At 69.7% G+C, this 20,432-nt stretch overlaps 2 protein-coding genes and 1 long non-coding RNA gene across 4 annotated transcripts; 2 read left to right on the top strand and 1 right to left on the bottom strand.

The window, feature by feature from the left end:
• Window positions 1–2,944: 2,944 nt before the first annotated feature.
• LOC138061144 (cytochrome P450 2G1-like) lies at window positions 2,945–10,390 on the top strand. The gene is made up of 9 exons (XM_068909410.1): window positions 2,945–3,158; window positions 5,707–5,869; window positions 6,310–6,459; window positions 6,563–6,723; window positions 7,424–7,600; window positions 7,689–7,830; window positions 7,913–8,100; window positions 9,855–9,996; window positions 10,105–10,390. The coding sequence occupies exons 1-9, from the start codon at window positions 2,979–2,981 to the stop codon at window positions 10,284–10,286; spliced, it is 1,485 nt and encodes a 494-aa protein (XP_068765511.1). The 5' UTR covers window positions 2,945–2,978; the 3' UTR covers window positions 10,287–10,390.
• On the bottom strand, window positions 10,328–11,515 carry LOC138061145 (uncharacterized). 2 transcript variants are annotated; one of them, XR_011134781.1, is made up of 4 exons: window positions 10,979–11,515; window positions 10,550–10,744; window positions 10,446–10,510; window positions 10,328–10,406 (listed from the first exon to the last, which is right to left on the bottom strand). It is a non-coding gene; the product is annotated as an uncharacterized lncRNA (long non-coding RNA). The 2 variants fall into 2 exon arrangements; XR_011134780.1 differs by having other exon boundaries at window positions 10,446–10,757; window positions 10,966–11,515.
• A 1,467-nt stretch (window positions 11,516–12,982) lies between these two features.
• Window positions 12,983–17,600, top strand: LOC138061143 (cytochrome P450 2A11-like). The gene is made up of 9 exons (XM_068909408.1): window positions 12,983–13,186; window positions 13,735–13,897; window positions 14,318–14,467; window positions 14,990–15,150; window positions 15,228–15,404; window positions 15,509–15,650; window positions 16,336–16,523; window positions 16,609–16,750; window positions 17,301–17,600. The coding sequence occupies exons 1-9, from the start codon at window positions 12,998–13,000 to the stop codon at window positions 17,480–17,482; spliced, it is 1,494 nt and encodes a 497-aa protein (XP_068765509.1). The 5' UTR covers window positions 12,983–12,997; the 3' UTR covers window positions 17,483–17,600.
• Window positions 17,601–20,432: the final 2,832 nt, after the last annotated feature.

Genomic DNA, 20,432 nt, shown 5'->3' with positions numbered 1-20,432 from the left:
TGGCCTGCACCGTGCTGTGGCGTGTCGTGCCTGGCTGCACCGTGCTGGGCTGCAGCAAGCTGAGTGGCACCGTGCTGGGTGGCACCCTGCTGTGCCATGCCACGTTGCACCATGCCATGGCGTACCGTGCTGTGCTTGGCTGGGCTGCACTGTGCTGTGCCACATTGCACCGTGCCGGGCTGCACCGTGCCATGTTGCACTGTGCCGGGCTGCACCGTGCCGTGCAATGCCACCTTGCACCGTGCGGGGCTGCACTGTGCTATGCCATGTTGCACTGTGCAGGGCCGTGCTGGGCCGTGTTGCACTGTGCTGGGCTGAATCGTGCCATGCCATGTCACATTGCACCGTGCTGGGCTGCTCTGGGCTGTGTTGCACCGTGCCGTGCTGTGTTGCACCGTGCCAGGCTGCACCGTGCCGTGCTGTGTTGCACCGTGCCATGCCACACCGTGCCGTGCTGTGTTGCACCGTGCCAGGCTGCACCGTGCCGTGCAATGCCACCTTGCACCGTGCGGGGCCGCACCGTGCCGTGTTGCACCGTGCCGGGCCCAAGCCGCCCGGCGCGAGTGGCACGAAGCTGCTCTGCCCTGGGCCAGCACCAGTGCCGACACCGGGAAGGGCTCCGCTCGCGGCCGCCGTTGGGGGCCGGGCACCGCCGGCAGCGTTGCCTTTTTCGGCCGCTTTCCAACTCCCCCGGCCGGGGGGCGACGGCGGCTCTTTCGTCTCCGGTCCCAGGAAAGCTTTGGAGGAAACAGCCGGGTTTTGCCCTTTTTCGTGCCGCGTCGCCGCCGGAGGGGCAGCAGCCAAAGGAGGGGTCCGCGCCGCCGGGATCTCTCCTGGGCTGGAACTGCAAAAATTAATAACCCCCCGCAGTGGGCGGCGGGGCGGGGAGGGGGACGGGGACGGGGACAGGGACGGGGACGTGGCGCAGCCGGCCCGGTCCGGCCTCCCGGCGAGCGCCGCAGCTGCAAGCAGCGGGTTTCCTTTTTTTTTTTTTTTTGCTTTTCACTTGTTTTTTTGCACTCAGGTTTGATGCTGTTTTTCCACCGCGGCTCCCTGCCCCCCCCCCCCCTCCGGCCGCTTCCAGTGGAAAAACGCTGGGAGGGAGGAGCCGGGGGGGGGACGGGGGGGGACACGGGAACCGCCTGGGCCGCGCGCGGGGAAAAGGGACAACCGGGGCGGCGGCTCTCGCGGCGGCGCCCCCCCGGGCAGGGCCACCCCGCGGCCGCCGGACTGCAGCGCCGCCGCGCAGTGCGACACCCCGCAGCCCGACCCGCTGCCACGCAATGCGCCGCCCTGCGCCGCACCGCCTGGCAATGCCGCCCGCCGGCGCACAGCGCAACCGCCTGCCGCACGCGGAGCCATGGTGCAAAGTCCCACCGCGCACTGCCGGCGATGGAAGGGGCTGCACTGCAACGCTGCGCCCTGCAATGCACCGCGCCGCCCCGAAGGGCCCAGCAACGCGCCGCCCTGCAATGCGACGTGACACGCTGCCCCGCAGCGCAGCGCAACACCCCGCAGTGCAGCGCAACACCCCGCAGTGCAGCGCTACACCCCGCAGTGCAGCGCAACACCCCGCAGTGCAGCACCCCGCAGTGCAACACAACACCCCGCAGCGCAGCGCTACACCCCGCAGTGCAGCGCTACACCCCACAGTGCAACACAGCACCCCGCAGTGCAGCGCTACACCCCGCAGTGCAGCACCCCGCAGTGCAACACAGCACCCCACAGTGCAGCACCCCGCAGTGCAACACAACACCCCGCAGCGCAGCGCTACACCCCGCAGTGCAGCGCAACACCCCGCAGTGCAGCACCCCGCAGTGCAACACAACACCCCGCAGCGCAGCGCTACACCCCGCAGTGCAACACAGCACCCTGCAGTGCAGCACCCCGCAGTGCAACACAGCACCCCACAGTGCAGCACCCCACAGTGCAACACAACACCCCGCAGTGCAGCGCTACACCCCGCAGTGCAACACAGCACCCCGCAGTGCAGCACCCCGCAGTGCAACACAACACCCCGCAGTGCAGCGCTACACCCCGCAGTGCAGCGCTACACCCCACAGTGCAACACAGCACCCCGCAGTGCAGCGCTACACCCCGCAGTGCAGCACCCCGCAGTGCAACACAGCACCCCACAGTGCAGCACCCCGCAGTGCAACACAACACCCCGCAGTGCAGCGCTACACCCCACAGTGCAACACAGCACCCCGCAGTGCAACACAACACCCTGCAGCGCAGCACCCTGCAATGCAACACAACACCCTGCAGTGCAGCACCTCGCAGTGCAACGCAGCACCCTGCAATGCAACACGACACCCTGCAATGCAGCATCCACAGTGCAACACGACACCCTGCAACCCAACACCCCGCAGTGCAACACAACACCCTGCAACCCAACACCCCGCAGTGCAACACAACACCCTGCAACACAATACCCCGCAGTGCAACACAACACCCTGCAGTGCAACACAACACCCTGCAACACAACACCCCGCAGTGCAATACAACACCCTGCAGTGCAACACAACACCCCGCAGCGCAACGCACCTCCCCGCATCGCCCCACAGCGCGCCGGCCCGGCACCCCGCCGCAGCACCCTGCGCTGCCCAGGCCGGACCCCGCAGCCCCCCGGTTTCTCGAGGGGCCGGCGAAGCGGGGGGAGCGCAGGCCGGGGAGCCGGCGGGACCCCGCTCTGCCCGCGGCCGCGGCGGCCACCTCGGCTCTTCCTGCCCCGGGGCGTCGCGGGAAAAGGCGCCGGCGCGGCAGGGAGGAGCCCCTGGCGGCGCCTGCCTTCTGGAAAGGTCTGCCCGCCGCGCGGGGCGGCCCCGAGGATGAGTGCGGAGGTGAAGGCTGCAGGGTGACTTTACGGCCGGGCTGTTTACCCAGCGCTTATGCAACCGGGGAGGCCGTGCCAGGCGGCTCCGCCGGGGCGTATATAGGGCAGGGAGGGCGGCGGGGCGCAGCGGAGCCGGGCCACCATGGAGCTGAGCGGAGCTGCCACCTTCGTCCTGGCCGTCTGCCTCTGCTACCTCTTCTTCCTCTCCCTCTGGAAGAAGAAGGGCTCCCTGGGCCAGCTGCCGCCGGGCCCCACTCCCCTGCCGCTCCTCGGGAACCTCCTCCAGGTTTCCTCGTCGCAGACCATGAAATCCTTGGAAAAGGTGAGTTTGGGGTGCTGCCCCCCGGAGCAGGGGGGCCACCGCGGTGGTCCCCATGCTGGGGCCAGGTTTTCCTGCGCCATCTCCTGATTTTCCCACACCAGGGCCAGATTTTCCCATGCCGAGGCCAGGTTGTCTTTCATCTCCTGATTTTCCTTCACTGGGGTCAGATTTTCCCAGACTGGGGCCAGATGTTCCCGCGCTGGGGCCAGGTTTTCCTGCACCGGGACCACGTTTTCCCGCGCTGGGGCCAGGTTTTCCCGCACCGGGGCCAGGTTTTCCCGCACTGGGACCAGGTTCTCCCGCACCGGGGCCAGGTTTTCCTGCACCGGGACCAGGTTTTCCCGCGCTGGGGCCAGGTTTTCCTGCACCGGGGCCAGGTTTTCCCGCACTGGGACCAGGTTTTCCCGCACCGGGGCCAGGTTTTCCCGCACTGGGACCAGGTTCTCCCGCACCGGGACCAGGTTCTCCCGCACCGGGACCAGGTTTTCCTGCACCGGGACCACGTTTTCCCGCGCTGGGGCCAGGTGTTCCCGTGCTGGGGCCAGGTTTTCCTGCACCGGGACCAGGTTTTCCCGCGCTGGGGCCAGGTTTTCCTGCACCGGGGCCAGGTTTTCCCGCACTGGGACCAGGTTCTCCCGCACCGGGACCAGGTTTTCCTGCACCGGGACCACGTTTTCCCGCGCTGGGGCCAGGTGTTCCCGTGCTGGGGCCAGGTTTTCCTGCACCGGGACCAGGTTTTCCCGCGCCGGGACCAGGTTTTCCCGCACCAGGGCCAAGTTTTCCTGCACCGGGGCCAGGTTTTCCTGCACTGGGACCAGGTTTTCCCGTGCTGGGACCAGGTTTTCCCGCACCGGGACCAGGTTTTCCCGCACTGGGACCAGGTTTTCCTGTGCTGGGGCCAGGTTTTCCCGCACCGGGACCAGGTTTTCCCGCACTGGGGCCAGGTTTTCCCGCACCGGGACCAGGTTTTCCCGTGCTGGGGCCAGGTTTTCCTGTGCTGGGGCCAGGTTTTCCTGCGCTGGGGCCAGGTTTTCCCGCACTGGGGCCAGGTTTTCCTGCGCTGGAACCAGGTTTTCCTGTGCTGGGGCCAGGTTTTCCCGCACCGGGACCAGGTTTTCCTGCACCGGGGCCAGGTTTTCCTGCACCGGGACCAGGTTTTCCCGTGCTGGGGCCAGGTTTTCCCGCACCGGGGCCAGGTTTTCCCGCGCCGGGACCAGGTTTTCCCGCGCTGGGGCCAGGTTTTCCCGTGCTGGGACCAGGTTTTCCCGTGCCGGGGCCAGGTTTTCCCACGCCGGGGCCAGGTTTTCCCGCACCGGGACCAGGTTTTCCCGCGCTGGGACCAGGTTTTCCCGCACCGGGACCAGGTTTTCCCGCACCGGGACCAGGTTTTCCCGCGCCGGGGCCAGGTTTTCCCGCACTGGGACCAGGTTTTCCCGCACCGGGACCAGGTTTTCCCGCACCGGGACCAGGTTTTCCCGTGCTGGGGCCAGGTTTTCCTGTGCTGGGGCCAGGTTTTCCTGCGCTGGGGCCAGGTTTTCCCGTGCTGGGGCCAGGTTTTCCTGCGCTGGAACCAGGTTTTCCTGTGCTGGGGCCAGGTTTTCCCGCACCGGGGCCAGGTTTTCCCGCACCGGGACCAGGTTTTCCTGCACCGGGACCAGGTTTTCCCGTGCTGGGGCCAGGTTTTCCCGCGCTGGGGCCAGGTTTTCCCGCGCTGGGGCCAGGTTTTCCTGTGCTGGGGCCAGGTTTTCCTGCGCCGGGGCCAGGTTTTCCCGCACCGGGACCAGGTTTTCCCGCACCGGGACCAGGTTTTCCCGTGCTGGGGCCAGGTTTTCCCGTGCCGGGACCAGGTTTTCCTGTGCTGGGGCCAGGTTTTCCTGTGCTGGGGCCAGGTTTTCCCGTGCTGGGGCCAGGTTTTCCCGTGCTGGGGCCAGGTTTTCCCGCGCTGGGGCCAGGTTTTCCCGTGCCGGGACCAGGTTTTCCCGTGCTGGGGCCAGGTTTTCCCGCACCGGGACCAAGTTTTCCTGCACTGGGGCCAGGTTTTCCCGCACCGGGACCAGGTTTTCCCGCACCGGGGCCAGGTTTTCCTGCGCTGGGACCAGGTTTTCCCGTGCTGGGACCAAGTTTTCCTGTGCTGGGACCAGGTTTTCCCGCACTGGGACCAGGTTTTCCCGTGCTGGGGCCAGGTTTTCCCGTGCTGGGACCAAGTTTTCCCGCACCGGGACCAGGTTTTCCCGCACCGGGACCAGGTTTTCCCGCACCGGGGCCAGGTTTTCCTGCGCTGGGACCAGGTTTTCCCGTGCTGGGACCAAGTTTTCCTGTGCTGGGACCAAGTTTTCCTGTGCTGGGACCAGGTTTTCCCGCACTGGGACCAGGTTTTCCCGTGCTGGGGCCAGGTTTTCCCGCGCCGGGACCAAGTTTTCCTGCGCTGGGACCAGGTTTTCCCGTGCTGGGGCCAGGTTTTCCCGGGGCGAGCCCGGGCGCCGGGCGCCTCCCGCGGGCACCGCGAGCGCCGGCCGCTGCCAGCCCCGCAGCCCCTCTCGCCCTGCAGCTGCGTGAGCGGTACGGCCCCGTGTTCACCGTCTACTTCGGCACCAAACCGGTGGTGATGCTGTGCGGCCACGAGGTCGTCAAGGAGGCGCTGGTGGACCAGGCCGAGGCGTTCAGCGGCCGAGCCCAAATGGCGACGCTCGACAGGACCTTCCAGAGCCACGGTGAGCAGCGCCGGCGCCGCGGGTCGGGGGCGAGCGGGACCCGGGGACGGACCCCCCCTGCTGCCAACCCGACCCGCACCTGCAGCAGAGCACGGGGCTGAGCTGGGGAGCGACACCCCTGGGTGGTCCTACTGGGTGCTCAGCCCGGTCCCCGTGGGTGCTTCCCCCGGTTTGCAGCCCCGCTGGGTGCTCCCCCCAGTTTGCAGCCCCACTGGGCGCCCCCCCCCTCCCCCCAGTTTGCAGCCCCGCTGGGTGCCCCCCTCCCCCCCCAGTTTGCAGCCCCGCTGGGCGCCCCCCTCCCCCCCCAGTTTGCAGCCCCGCTGGGCGCCCCCCCCCCCCAGTTTGCAGCCCCGCTGGGTGCCCCCCTCCCCCCCCAGTTTGCAGCCCCGCTGGGCGCCAGCCCCTTGGCCCTGCGGGCGCTCAGCGGGGCCGTGCCGCAGGGGTGGTCTTCGCCAACGGGGAGCGCTGGAAGCAGCTGCGCCGCTTCTCCCTGACCGTCCTGCGCAACTTCGGCATGGGCAAGAAGAGCATCGAGGAGCGCATCCAGGAGGAGGCCCAGTTCCTGCTGCAGGAGCTGCGCAACACCCGAGGTGCCCGGCTGCCGCGGGGCGCGGAGCGGCGGCGGGGGGGTGGCGGGGGGCGGCCGGCGGCGGGGGGAGCCGCGCGCGACCCTTGCTCTCCCTCGCCCGGCAGAGCAGCCCTTCGACCCCACGTACTTCCTGAGCCGCGCCGTCTCCAACGTCATCTGCTCCGTCGTCTTCGGGAACCGCTTCGACTACCAGGACAAGGATTTCCTGGCCCTGCTGCAGATGATGAACGAAAGTTTCCGGGAGATGAGCACGCCCTGGTCGCAGGTATGGATGCGCGGGCACGCAGCCGGCTGCAAGGATGCATGGGCAGGCGCGCCGCTGCAGGGATGAGCAGGGACAGGGATGCGTGCCCAGATGTGCAGGCAGCTGCGTGGCTGCGCGGGTGTGCGGGCAGGCGCACAGCTGCATGGACACAGCTGCAGGGATGTGTGCACAGATGCACGGTTGCACAGGCGGACGGTTGCACAGGTGCATGGGTGCACAGGCGCATGGGCAGGCGCACAGCTGTATGGACACAGGTGCAGGGAAGCACGCACAGCTGCATGGATGCATGGATGCACGGGTGCAGAGGGGCACGTACAGCTGCACGGGTGCGCGGGTGCAGAGGGGCGCACACGGCTGCACGGCGGCGTGGGTGCAGAAGGGCACGCATGGCTGCAGAGGGGCACACATGGCTGCATGGGTACGCAGGTGCATGGGTGCAGAGGGGCGCACACGGCTGCGTGGATGCGTGGGTGCAGAGGGGCACGCGTGGGTGCAGAGGGGCGCGCACGGCTGCGTGGCTGCATGGGTGCAGAGGGGCACACGTGGGTGCAGAGGGGCACACGTGGGTGCAGAGGGGCGCGCGTGGGTGCAGAGGGGCGCGCGTGGGTGCGCGGGCGGGCGCAGGGCTGCACCGCTGCCTGGGTGGGCGCACGGCGTGCAGCCGCGCCGGCCCCCCACGCCTCGCCTCCGGCCCCCGCAGTTCTACGACATGAACGAGAGCCTCCTCAAGTACTTGCCCGGCCCCCACAAGAAAGTCTACCACATCCTGGAGAAGATGAGGCAGTTCATCGCCAAGAGGGCGCAGAGGAACATGGAGACCTTCGACCCCAGCTTCCCGCGCGACTTCATCGACTGCTTCCTCATCCAGATGGAGAAGGTGCGTGCGGCCCCCCGGCAGCCCCCGCGCGGCGCGGGCGGCTGCGGAGACGGGGTCTGCATGCCTCGCACGCTTCTTCCGCCGCAAGGAGAAAGACAACCCGTCCTCGGAGTTCAACGTCAAGAACCTGGAGCTGACCACGCTCAACCTGTTCTTCGCCGGGACGGAGACCGTCAGCTCCACGCTGCGCTTCGGCTTCCTGCTGCTGATGAAGCACCCGGAGGTGCAAGGTACCGGGGCGGGCGGGGGGCCGGCGGCGGTGGCAGCGGGTCCCGGCTCCGAGCCTAAGGCCCGGCCTCGGCCGCCCCGCAGAGAAGATGCACGAGGAGATCGGGCGGGTGATCGGCCACGACCGCGTGCCCAACATCGAGGACCGCGGCCGCATGCCCTACACCGACGCCGTCATCCACGAGGTGCAGCGGATCAGCGACCTGCTGCCCATGAACGTGCCGCACACGGTGACCCGCGACACGCTGTTCCGCGGCTACGTCCTGCCCAAGGTGCCCGCGGGGGCGGCGGGCCGGCCCTCCCCGCCTCGGGGGGCAAAACCCCTCCTGCGCTGCGCCTTCCCCTGCGCCCGCCCGCTGCCCTCCGCTCACGCGGCTCTGCGAAGCTGCCGTCGCTCGGCCCCGCGGCCGGCTCGGCCGAGATGGCGTCGGACGGACGCCGGCGGTGCAGCAATGCAGCGTCCTGCGCCCGTGCCCTCGCTCGGCCCCGTGCACATCGCTCCGTGCCCCCTGCCCTCGCTCGGCCCCGTGCACATCGCTCCGTGCCTCCTGCCCTCGCGCAGCCCCGTGCACATCGCTCCGTGCCCCGTGCCCTCGTGCGGCCCCGTGCACATCGCTCCGTGCCTCCTGCCCTCGTGCGGCCCCGTGCACATCGCTCTGTGCCTCCTGCCCTCGCTCGGCCCCGTGCACATCGCTCCGTGCCTCCTGCCCTCGCTCGGCCCCGTGCACATCGCTCGGTACCCGCTGCCCTCGCTCGGCCCCGTGCACATCGCTCCGTGCCTCCTGCCCTCGCTCGGCCCCGTGCACATCGCTCCGTGCCTCCTGCCCTCGCTCGGCCCCGTGCACATCGCTCCGTGCCTCCTGCCCTCGCTCGGCCCCGTGCACATCGCTCGGTACCCGCTGCCCTCGCTCGGCCCCGTGCACATCGCTCCGTGCCTCCTGCCCTCGCTCGGCCCCGTGCACATCGCTCGGTACCCGCTGCCCTCGCTCGTCCCCGTGCACCTTGCTCCGTGCCCCCTGCCCTGTGCCACTGCTCTGGTTGGTGCTGTGGCCATGGCCTCTGTGCGCGTTGTCCTGGTTGGTGCTGTGGACGCCACCCTGTGCACGCTGTCCTGGTTGGTGCTGTGCCCATTGCCCCCGTGCACGCTGTCCTGGTTGGTGTTCTGCCTGTTGACCCTGTGCATGCTGTCCTGGTTGGTGCTGTGCCCGTTGCCCCTGTGCACGCTGTCCTGGTTGGTGCTGTGCACGCTGCCCCCGTGCACGCTGTCCTGGTTGGTGCTGTGCACGCTGCTCCCGTGCATGCTGTCCTGGTTGGTGCCATGCACACTGCCTCATGCACGCTGTCCTGGTTAATGCTCTGCCCGTTGCCCCATGCACGCTGTCCTGGTTGGTGCTGTGCACGCTGCCCCTGTGCACGCTGTCCTGGTTGGTGCTGTGCACGCTGCCCCCGTGCACGCTGTCCTGGTTGGTGCTCTGCCCATTGCCCCGTGCACGCTGTCCTGGTTGGTGCTGTGCACGCTGCCCCTGTGCATGCTGTCCTGGTTGGTGCTGTGCACACTGCCCCCATGCACGCTGTCCTGGTTGGTGCTGTGCACACTGCCCCCATGCACGCTGTCCTGGTTGGTGCTGTGCACGCTGCCCCCGTGCACGCTGTCCTGGTTGGTGCTGTGCACGCTGCCCCGTGCACGCTGTCCTGGTTGGTGCTGTGCACACTGCCCCCGTGCATACTGTCCTGGTTGGTGCTGTGCACGCTGCCCCTGTGCACGCTGTCCTGGTTGGTGCTGTGCACGCTGCCCCCGTGCATGCTGTCCTGGTTGGTGCTGTGCACGCTGCCCCTGTGCACGCTGTCCTGGTTGGTGCTCTGCCCATTGCCCCGTGCACGCTGTCCTGGTTGGTGCTGTGCACGCTGCCCTGTGCACGCTGCCCTGGCTCCGTGCTGCTCACGCTGCCCTGTGCATGCTGCGCATGCCCCCTGCCCCGAGCCAGCAGGCCATGGCGCGGCTCACGGCCCCCCACCCCTCTTCCAGGACACCGAGGTCTACCCCTTGCTCAGCACCGTCCTGCATGACCCCGCGATGTACAAGGACCCCCAGAGCTTCAACCCTGAGAACTTCCTGGACGCCAGCGGGCGCTTCAAGAAGAACGATGCCTTCATGCCCTTCTCCTCAGGTACCCGCCGGTGGAGGGGCCCCGGGCGCCCACGCGCTCTCACGGAGCCGCCGAGGCGGCCATGGCCCAGGGTGCCCGTCCTGCCCACATCCCCCCTTGTGCCTGCAGGGAAGCGGATCTGCCTGGGGGAGGCCCTGGCCCGCATGGAGCTCTTCCTCTTCTTCACCACCATCCTGCAGAGCTTCCGGCTGCAGCCGCTGGTGCCGCCGGCCGAGCTCAACACCACCGCGCTCGGGAGCGGCTTCACCAACCTCCCGCCCTTCTACCAGCTCCGCGTCGTGCCCCGCTGAGCACGGGGCCTGGCGCCGTCCCGGGGGGCTCCCAGGGATCGGCACCAGTGGGAACCCAGCACGGGAACCTGCTGCGGGAACCCGTCACAGGAACCTGCTGTGGGGACCTGCTGTGGGGACCTGCCATGGGGACCTGCCATGGGGACCTGCCGCGGGGACCTGCCGCGGGGACCTGCTGCAGGAACCTGCTGCGGGAACCCGTCACGGGAACCTGCTGTGGGGACCTGCTGTGGGGACCTGCCATGGGGACCTGCCATGGGGACCTGCCGCGGGGACCTGCCGTGGGGACCTGCTGTGGGGACCTGCCGTGGGGACCTGCCGTGGGGACCTGCTGTGGGGACCTGCTGTGGGGACCTGCTGTGGGGACCTGCCGTGGGGACCTGCTGTGGGGACCTGCCGTGGGGACCTGCCGTGGGGACCTGCTGCGGGAACCCGTCACGGGAACCTGCTGTGGGGACCTGCTGTGGGGACCTGCCATGGGGACCTGCCATGGGGACCTGCCACGGGGACCTGCCGTGGGGACCTGCTGTGGGAACCTGCTGCGGGAACCTGCTGTGGGGACCTGCTGTGGGGACCTGCCGCGGGGACCTGCCGTGGGGACCTGCCGTGGGGACCTGCTGTGGGGACCTGCCGTGGGGACCTGCCGTGGGGACCTGCTGTGGGGACCTGCTGTGGGGACCTGCCGTGGGGACCTGCCGTGGGGACCTGCTGCGGGAACCCGTCACGGGAACCTGCTGTGGGGACCTGCCGCGGGGACCTGCCGCGGGAACCCGTCGTGGGAACCCGTCGCGGGGACCCGCTGCAGGAACCCATCGCGGGGACCTGCCGCGGGAACCCGTCGTGGGAACCCGTCGTGGGGACCCGTCGTGGGAACCCGTCGTGGGGACCCGCTGCGGGAACCCATCGCGGGGACCTGCCGCGGGAACCCGTCGTGGGAACCCGTCGCGGGGACCCGCTGCGGGAACCCGGCGCTGGACCCTCCGCGCGGCCCCGGCCCCCCTTTGCCCTTGTGCCGCCCTCGGCAGCACCTTCCCCCGGCGCGCTGGCGGAGCACCCGCCCCTCCCCGTCCCCTGCAAACAAACCCTGTGTTTACCCAAAAAGGAATCTCGATTAAATTGTTGGTGTGGGCTGAGGCCGAGAGTGTTTGCGCTGGCTTTGTGCTCCCCTAAGCCCCAGCTGGGACCTTCCCTGCAGGGAACAATAAGTGTTTAATCACCTTAAGTGTGTTTTTGTTTCGCTGGCACAAGCGGGGACCGGTTTGGCTCATCCTTTCCAAGGGCTTCGGGCTGCGCCCGGGACCCGCCCGTTGTGCGACGCCCGCGGCGCCCCGTGGAAAGGTCCAAGGGTCGCGCGAGGCTGGTGCCGGCGCGGGGGCTGCAGGGCCACCCGCCTGCGGGCAAGGCCGGGAGTGGCGGCCCCGGAGCCGGCCGCCCTCCTCCTCGCCGCCTGCCTCCGCTGCCCGCTCCCGGCCGCGGCGCGGCGGCGGTGCCCACCGGGGAGGCCGCCCCGGGCCCCGCGCCGCTGCCCCTGCTCGGCAACCTGCTGCACGTGAGCACCCGCAAGCCCTCCCTGGCCCTCATGGGTGCAACCTCGGATGCTGGATGCGGCCCTGGGGGCGGGATGCAACCCCGGGGGCTGGATGCGACCCCGGGGGCTGGATGCGACCCCGGGGGCTGGATGCAACTTTGGGGGCTGGATGCAACCCTGGGGGGCTGGATGTGACTTTGGGGGCTGGATGCAACCCCGGGGGCTGGATGCAACTTTGGGGGCTGGATGCAACCCTGGGGGGCTGGATGTGACTTTGGGGGCTGGATGCGACCCCGGGGGCTGGATGCGACTTTGGGGGCTGGATGCAACCCTGGGGGGCTGGATGCGACTTTGGGGGCTGGATGCAACCCCGGGGGCTGGATGTGACTTTGGGGGCTGGATGCGACCCCGGGGGGCTGGATGCGACTTTGGGGGCTGGATGCAACCCCGGGGGCTGGATGCGACTTTGGGGGCTGGATGCAACCCCGGGGGCTGGATGCAACCCTGGGGGCTGAGTGTGACCTCGGATGCTGGATGCAACCCCAGGGGCTGGATGCGACCTCAGGGGCTGGCTGTGACTTTGGTGGCTGGATGCGGAGGAGTTCAGCGGCTGCGGGGAGCTGGCCGTCATCGACCGCAACGTCAAGGGCTTCGGTGGGCGCCGGCGCGGGGCTGTGGGGGGCCAGCAGCGGCAGCCACCTGCAAGCGTCCTGCCCGCCCGCAGCCCTGCTGCAAACACCGCTCTGGCACGCGGCCCGCCCACGCACGCACCCCTCCCATGCACACCCATGCACACACCTGCGGGACGCAGGGGGCCAGGGCGGCGCGTCCCGGAGCGGCATCCCGGCGGGACGCAGGGGACCCCAAATCGGGGTTTGGGGCCCGTTTCCGTCGGCCGCGGCGGAGCTGGCAGCACCCGACGCCGGCAGCCTCCCGCGCCCCTCGCTAAATCCCTCCGCAGGCGCCGCTCCCTCCTCGGGCTGGTTCTGGCCCTGGCGCGGGCGAAGCGCCAAGGGCCAAACTCCGCCGGGCCTGGGGGGGCTGCGGCCGCCGGGGGGTGACCCGGAGGGCCGGGGGCGACGGCGGGGGCCTTCCCGCGGCCGGGCTGCGATTGCACAAGCGCGTTGCACAACCCGGGGCCGGTGTATTTAGCGGCGGGGCGAGCCGGGGCGCCGGAGCTGCCATGGAGCTGCCAGGCCTGGCCGCGGCCGCCCTGGCCGTCGCCTGCCTGCTGCTGCTGCTGCTGCTGGCGCTGGCGCTGGGGCGGCGAGCGCGGGGCCGTGGCCGGCTGCCCCCCGGCCCCCGGCCCCTGCCCCTGCTGGGCAACCTGCTCCAGCTGGACCTGGCCAACATGGGCAAATCCCTCTGGAAGGTGCTGGGGCTGCGGGGCGCAGCGGGGCGATGCAGGGGCAGCGCTGGGGCAGGGGGCAGCGCGGGGGCAGGGGGTACAGCAGGGGATGTGGGGGATGCAGGGATGCAGCAAGGGTGCAGCAGGGAGATGCCGGGGTGCAGTGGGGGGATGTGGGGTGCAGCAGGGGCATGTGGGGTGCAGCAGGGGCATGCAGGGTGCAGCAGGGGGATGCGGGGTGCAGCAGGGGGGTGCAGCAGGGGGATGCGGGGTGCAGCGGGGGGATGAGGGGTGCATCAGGGGGGTGCAGGGTGCAGCACGGGTGTGTAGAGTGCAGCGGGGGCATGTGGGGTGCAGCAGGGGGATGCGGGGTACAGCGGGGGGATGAGGGGTGCATCAGGGGGGTGCAGGGTGTAGCACGGGTGTGTAGAGTGCAGCGGGGGGATGTGGGGTGCAGTGGGGGGATGCGGGGTGCAGTGGGGGGATGCAGGGTGCATCAGGGGGTTGCAGCGGGGGGACGGGGCAGGACGGACCCCCCGTCTGGCTGACGGGCCCCGGCGGCGGCGGCGCAGCTCGGGGCCGAGTACGGCCCCATCTACACGGTGCACCTGGGCCCGCGGCGCGTCGTGGTGCTCTGCGACTACGGGGCCATCCGGGAGGCGCTGGTGGAGCAGGCCGAGAGCTTCGCCGACCGCGGCGAGGAGGCCATCTACGACCGCCTCTTCCAGGGCTATGGTGGGGGCCGGGCCGCCGGGGGGGCCCCTGGGATGTCCCCGTCCGGGGGGGTCGGGACCCGGCCACGGCCACCGGGACGTCCCCATCCAGGGGGTCGGGATCTGGATGCGGCCACCGGGACGTCCCCGTCTGGAGGGGTTGGGACCTGGCCACGGCCACTGGGATGTCCCCAGTCAGGGGGTTGGGACCCGGCCATGGCCACCGGGACGTCCCTATCCAGGGGGTTGGGATCTGGATGCGGCCACCGGGACGTCCCTGTCTGGAGGGGTCGGGACCTGGCCATGGCCACCAGGACGTCCCCGTGGATCCCGCGTGGGTCCCCTCACCGTCATCGAGCTGGCAGCGGCCGGGCCAGCTCTGCGGCCTCGTCCGCTCGTTTTTTGCCCCGAAATCACGGTGGCCGCGGGCCGCCCCGCGCAGGCTGCGCCTTCTGCCCCTGGGAGCGGGCGAAGCCACTGCGGCGCTTCGCCATCAGCACCCTGCGGGACTTCGGGGTCGGCAAGCGGGGCATCGAGGAGCGCATCCTGGAGGAGGCCCGGTTCCTGGTGGAGGTGCTGGCGGACACCCGAGGTTGGTGGGCGCCGTGCAGTGCCGTGCAGTGCCACGCCGTGCTGCACCGTGCAGTGCCGTGCCATGCCGTGCCATGCTGTGACATGCTGCACAATGCCATGCCATGCTGCACCGTGCTGTACCATGCAATGCCATGCAATGCCGTGCCGTGCTATCCCGCACCACACCATGCCAGGCCAGGCCATGCTGTGCTATGCTGGGCTGTGCCATGTGCACTGTGCTGGGCCATGCAATGCCATGCCGTGCAATGCCATGCCATGCCGTGCCATGCAATGCCATGTCGTGCCATGCTGTGCCATGCAATGCCATGCAATGCCATGCAGTGCCATGCAATGCCATGCCGTGCCACGCCATGCAATGCTGTGTCATGCAATGCCATGCCATGCCATGCAATGCTGTGCCATGCAATGCCATGCAGTGCCATGCAATGCCATGCCGTGCCATGCCATGCAATGCTGTGCCATGCCATGCCATGCCGTGCAATGCCATGCCGGCGGGCGCCCCAGCATCGCTGCCCCGCAGGCCGCGCCGTGGACCCCGCGCCCTACCTGAACCGCGCCGTCTCCAACGTCATCAGCTCCGTGGTCTTCGGCAGCCGCTTCGACTACGGCGACGCCGAGTTCCTCTCGCTGCTGCACATGATGACGGAGGTTTTCCGCTTCACCAGCACCTCCTGGGGGCAGGTAGCGGCGGGCGGCCCGGGGGGCCGGGGCTGAGCAGGCACCCACGCGCCCGCGCGGCTCACCGGGCTCCCCCGCAGCTCTACGAGATGTTCTCCGGCATCATGAACCTGCTGCCCGGCCCCCACCAAGCCGCCTTCAAGCACCTGCAGGGGCTGGAGGCCTTCATGGAGAGGAAGGTGCGGGAGAAGGAGAAGACGCTGGTGCCCGGCGCGCCCCGGGATCTCATCGACAGCTTCCTCCTCAAGCGGGAGCAGGTAGGAGAGGTCCCGCGCGCGCGGGGCCGTGCAACGCGCCGCCCCTGGCAGCCGCCGCTGCTCCGGGCCGGCCGGCAGCTCGCCAGGTGCCGGCTGCCCCGCAGGAGAAGGGCGACCCCGGCTCCGAGTTCACGCGCAGGAACGCCGTGCTGTCGGCCCTCAACGTCTTCTTCGCCGGGACGGAGACGGTGAGCACCACGCTGCGCTACGGCCTCCTGCTGCTGCTCGCCCACCCCCAGGTGGAAGGTGAGAGGCAGCCGGGGAGGGCGCCGTCCCCGTCCCCGTCCCCGTCCTGTCGCCGTCCCCGTCCCCGTCCCATCCCCGTCCCATCCCCGTCCCCATCCCCGTCCCCATCCCCGTCCCCGTTCCATCCCATCCCATCCCCGTCCCCGGCCCCATCCCCATCCCCGGCCCCGTCCCCGTCCCATCCCCATCCCCATCCCCATCCCCATCCCCGTCCCCGTCCCATCCCCGTTCCCATCCCATCCCCGTCCCCGGCCCCATCCCCATCCCCATCCCCGTCCCCATCTCCGTCCCCATCCCCATCCCCATCCCCGTCCCCGTCCCATCCCCATCCCCATCCCCATCCCCGTCCCCGTCCCATCCCCATCCCCATCCCCGTCCCCGTCCCATCCCCGTCCCCATCCCATCCCCGTCCCCGGCCCCATCCCCATCCCCATCCCCATCCCCGTCCCCATCTCCGTCCCCATCCCCATCCCCATCCCCGTCCCCATCCCCATCCCCATCCCCATCCCCGTCCCCGTCCCATCCCCATCCCCATCCCCGTCCCCGTCCCCGTCCCCGTCCCCGTCCCATCCCCATCCCCATCCCCATCCCCGTCCCCGTCCCCGTCCCGTCCCCATCCCCGTCCCCATCCCCGTCCCCGTCCCCGTCCCGTCCCCGTCGCTCACCCCCGGCCGCCCGCCTCCAGCCCGGCTCCACGCCGAAATCGACCGGGAGATCGGGCGCCAGCGCGGCCCCCGGCTCGACGACCGGCGCCGCATGCCCTACACCGACGCCGTGGTGCACGAGATCCAGCGCTTCGCCGACGTCATCCCCATGGGGCTGACGCGCCGGGCCACCCGCGACACCCGCCTCCGGGGCTACGCCGTGCCCAAGGTGGGAGCGGGGCCCCAACGGGGCAGTTTGGGGCTCGGGCACCGCCGACGGCCGCGTTTCCCCCCTCTCTGCCCCCGCTTCCCAGGGCACCGAAGTCATCGCCGTCCTCAGCTCGGCCCTCAAGGACCCCCAGCACTTCGCCCGACCCGACGTCTTCGACCCCGGCCACTTCCTGGACGAGAGCGGCAGCTTCCGGAAGAACGAAGCCTTCCTCCCCTTCTCCGCAGGTAGGAAGTTGGGGGGGGACAGGGGGGCTTTGCCGAAATCGCTGAGCCCTGGAGCATCTCAGTGAGCCCTGGGGCATCCCAGTGAGCCCTGGGGGCATCCCAGCAAGTCATGGGAGCATCCCAGTGAGCCCTGGGGCATCCCAGTGAGCCCTGGGGGCATCCCAGCAAGTCATGGGAGCATCCCAGTGAGCCCTGGGGCATCCCAGTGAGCCCTGGGGGCATCCCAGCAAGTCATGGGAGCATCCCAGTGAGCCCTGGGGCATCCCAGTGAGCCCTGGGGGCATCCCAGCAAGTCATGGGAGCATCCCAGTGAGCCCTGGGGCATCCCAGTGAGCCCTGGGGGCATCCCAGCAAGTCATGGGAGCATCCCAGTGAGCCCTGGGGCATCCCAGTGAGCCCTGGGAGCATCCCAGCAAGTCATGGGAGCATCTCAGTGAGCCCTGGGGCATCCCAGTGAGCCCTGGGGGCATCCCAGCAAGTCATGGGAGCATCCCAGTGAGCCCTGGGGGCATCCCAGCATCCGGTGCCATCACCTCTCCCATCTCCGCAGGGAAGCGGAACTGCTTCGGAGAGATGCTGGCCCGCACCGAGCTCTTCCTCTTCCTCACCTGCATCCTGCAGCGCTTCAGCTGCCACTCGCCGGTGGCCCGCGAGCACCTCTCGGTGGCCCCCGCGCTGGTGGGCTTCAGCAGCCTGCCGCCCGCCTACCGCATCTGCTTCGTGCCCCGCTAGCGCCCGCTGCAAGGCACCTGCGGCGCAGGCTGCGAGACACCCGCGGCGTGTTGTGCAATACACCCGCGGCGCGTTGTGCAATACACCCGCGGCACGGCCCGCGTGGGCGTGCGAGGCAGCTCCTGCCATCTGGTTCATGGCCCCGCGGCATCTCCAAGGGGAATCCTAGCGCCGTTTGCACACAAAACCATGCAAAGCCCCGGACTGAGCGTGCAGAGTTGTGCAACACCCAGATCGAGCAGGCAGAGCCGTGCAAAGCCCCAGCTGAGCATGCACAGGGTGTGCAAAGCTGGGGCTGAACGCGCAGAGCCGTGCAAAGCCACAGAGAGCACTGAGAGCCGTGCAGAGCCCTGGGTCGAGCACGCAGAGCCGTGCAGAGCCGTGCAGAGCCGTGCAGAGCCCCTGCCCGAGCCGGGCTCTTTGCAGCACAACCTTCCCCAGGCCGGCGAGCAAACCCGCCTGCGCCTTCCGTCCAACATTGCATTTGCAGCCGCGGGGCTTGCTTGCCGGCTGCATTTTAGACCCGGAGAGCTAGATCCCAGCAAGGGGGCTGCTCAGAGGGGTTGGACACGGCTGCTTTGCTGCCCGGCCTTTGTCCTCCTCCTCCTCTGCCCGTCTCAGCTGTCAGGCACTGCTTGCAGCCGGCAGCCAGGCTGGGCCGGGCTTTCCCTGCAAAACCCCCGGCGGCGAAACCCTCCTGGAAGGTTTCCCAGGCTGTGGGGGCGATGACAGCGAGCCGGGGGCCGAGGCGCCCCGGGACAACACCACAGGTTTTCCCACCTGATCCGGCCTCCCCAAATGCGTCTCAAACCCTTGGTGGGCGCTGCGCCGGTTTGCAGCCCCGAGGAGCCGCTGGCGGGCAGCGGGGTGGCCGGGGGCCCCGGGCACGGCCAGCGCCCGGCACCAACCGCGCACGCGGCGCAGCGCTCCCGGGAAAGGGCTCGGGGCATTGGCCACGCGAACCCAGCTCCCCGTCCGGCCCCGCCGGCCGCCAATGGGGCTCGCTGCACTGCCGTGACCCGCTCGGCAGCTGCAAACTTTGCTCCCCGCAGCCCAACTGAGCAGCTGCAAACTTTGCTCCTGCGACTCGACTGGGGGCTGCAAACTTTGCAACTCGTGACCTGTGTGGTGGCTGCAAAGCGGGCGGCCAGCGGCTGGGAGGCTCCGTGCAGCACTGCTGGCCCTGCTCGCCATCCTGGAGCAGGCGGCAACGGGGCAAAAACCTGCCACCAGTGCTGCCCGTCATCGGGAACCTGCTGCAGCTGTGGCGAGCGGGGCCGACGGCGTCCTGGGCGTCCGTGCCGTGCCGCGCTGTGCCGCGCCATGCCATGCTGTGCCGTGCCCGCCGTGGGCTTTTTCTCTTTGCTTTTCCCCACTGCCCGCAGCTCAGCGAGCGGTGCAGCCCTGCAGTCACGCTGCGTTTCGGCTACGGTGGGGGGAGGAGTTCGCGGACCTGCGGGAGCTGCCGGGGAGCCGAGGGGGGAGCGATGCCCCCGGCATGGGGACGGGGACGCCAGCGCCGCGCTCGCCCCAGCCCCAGGGCAGCCCCTCGACCCCGGCGTGCTGCTGAGCGCCGCCGCAGCAGCGCCGTCTGCTGCATCCTCTTCGGCTGGCGGTTTGGCGACCGCCACCCCGGATACTCGCGCATCCTCCGGCTGCTCGCGGAAAACTCCCACCTGGAGAGCTCCGTGGCCGGGCGGCCAAGGGGTGCGGGACGGCGCAGCCTCGGTGCTCTGGGCATCCCGCCACCGCTGCTGCATGTCAGGAGCTGCTCCGGGCATCCCAGTGCTGCTCCGGGCATCCCACCACTGCTGCGCGTTAGGAACCGCTCCGAGCATCCCGGTGCTGCTCTGAGCATCCCAGTGTGGCTCTGGGCATCCCAGTGCTGCTCCGGACATCCCACCACTGCTGCACGTTAGGAACCGCTCCGAGCATCCCGGTGCTGCTCCGGGCATCCCAGTGCTGCTCTGGGCATCCCAGCGCTGCTCCAGGCATCCCACCACTGCTGCACGTTAGGAACCGCTCCGAGCATCCCGGTGCTGCTCTGAGCATCCCAGTGCGGCTCCGGGCATCCCAGTGCTGCTCCAGGCATCCCACCACTGCTGCGCGTTAGGAACCGCTCCGAGCATCCCGGTGCTGCTCTGAGCATCCCAGTGCTGCTCCGGGCATCCCAGTGCTGCTCCAGGCATCCCACCACTGCTGCGCGTTAGGAACCGCTCCGAGCATCCCGGTGCTGCTCTGAGCATCCCAGTGTGGCTCTGGGCATCCCAGTGCTGCTCCGGACATCCCACCACTGCTGCACGTTAGGAACCGCTCCGAGCATCCCGGTGCTGCTCCGGGCATCCCAGTGCTGCTCTGGGCATCCCAGCGCTGCTCCAGGCATCCCACCACTGCTGCACGTTAGGAACCGCTCCGAGCATCCCGGTGCTGCTCTGAGCATCCCAGTGCGGCTCCGGGCATCCCAGTACTGCTCCAGGCATCCCACCACTGCTGCACGTTAGGAACCGCTCCGAGCATCCCGGTGCTGCTCTGAGCATCCCAGTGCTGCTCCGGGCATCCCAGTGCTGCTCCAGGCATCCCACCACTGCTGCGCGTTAGGAACCGCTCCGAGCATCCCGGTGCTGCTCTGAGCATCCCAGTGCTGCTCCAACCATCCCAGCGCTGCTCCGGGCACCACGTTGCTGCTGCGCGCCAGGAGCCGCTCCCAGCACCCTGGCGCTGCTCCGTACAACCCTGCGCATCGCTTCCCCTCGCAGCTCTACAACATGCTGCCCGGCCTCACGGGCCGCCTGCCCGGCCCCCACCAAACCTTCTTCCAAAACGGCTTCTTCATCCAAGGCTTCCTGGCCAGGAAGACAGCGGAGCACGAGGCCACGGTGGATTTCAATGTCCCCCGGGACTTCACGGGCGCCTTCCTGCGCAAGATCGAGCAGGCGGCGCCCCGGGGCCG

This window comes from Struthio camelus, chromosome 16, assembly GCF_040807025.1.
Source record: "Struthio camelus isolate bStrCam1 chromosome 16, bStrCam1.hap1, whole genome shotgun sequence".
NCBI classification, from domain to species: domain Eukaryota; kingdom Metazoa; phylum Chordata; class Aves; order Struthioniformes; family Struthionidae; genus Struthio; species Struthio camelus.
The sequence above is the reverse complement of the archived record's forward strand: the minus strand, read 5'-3'. Positions and strand labels throughout refer to the sequence as shown.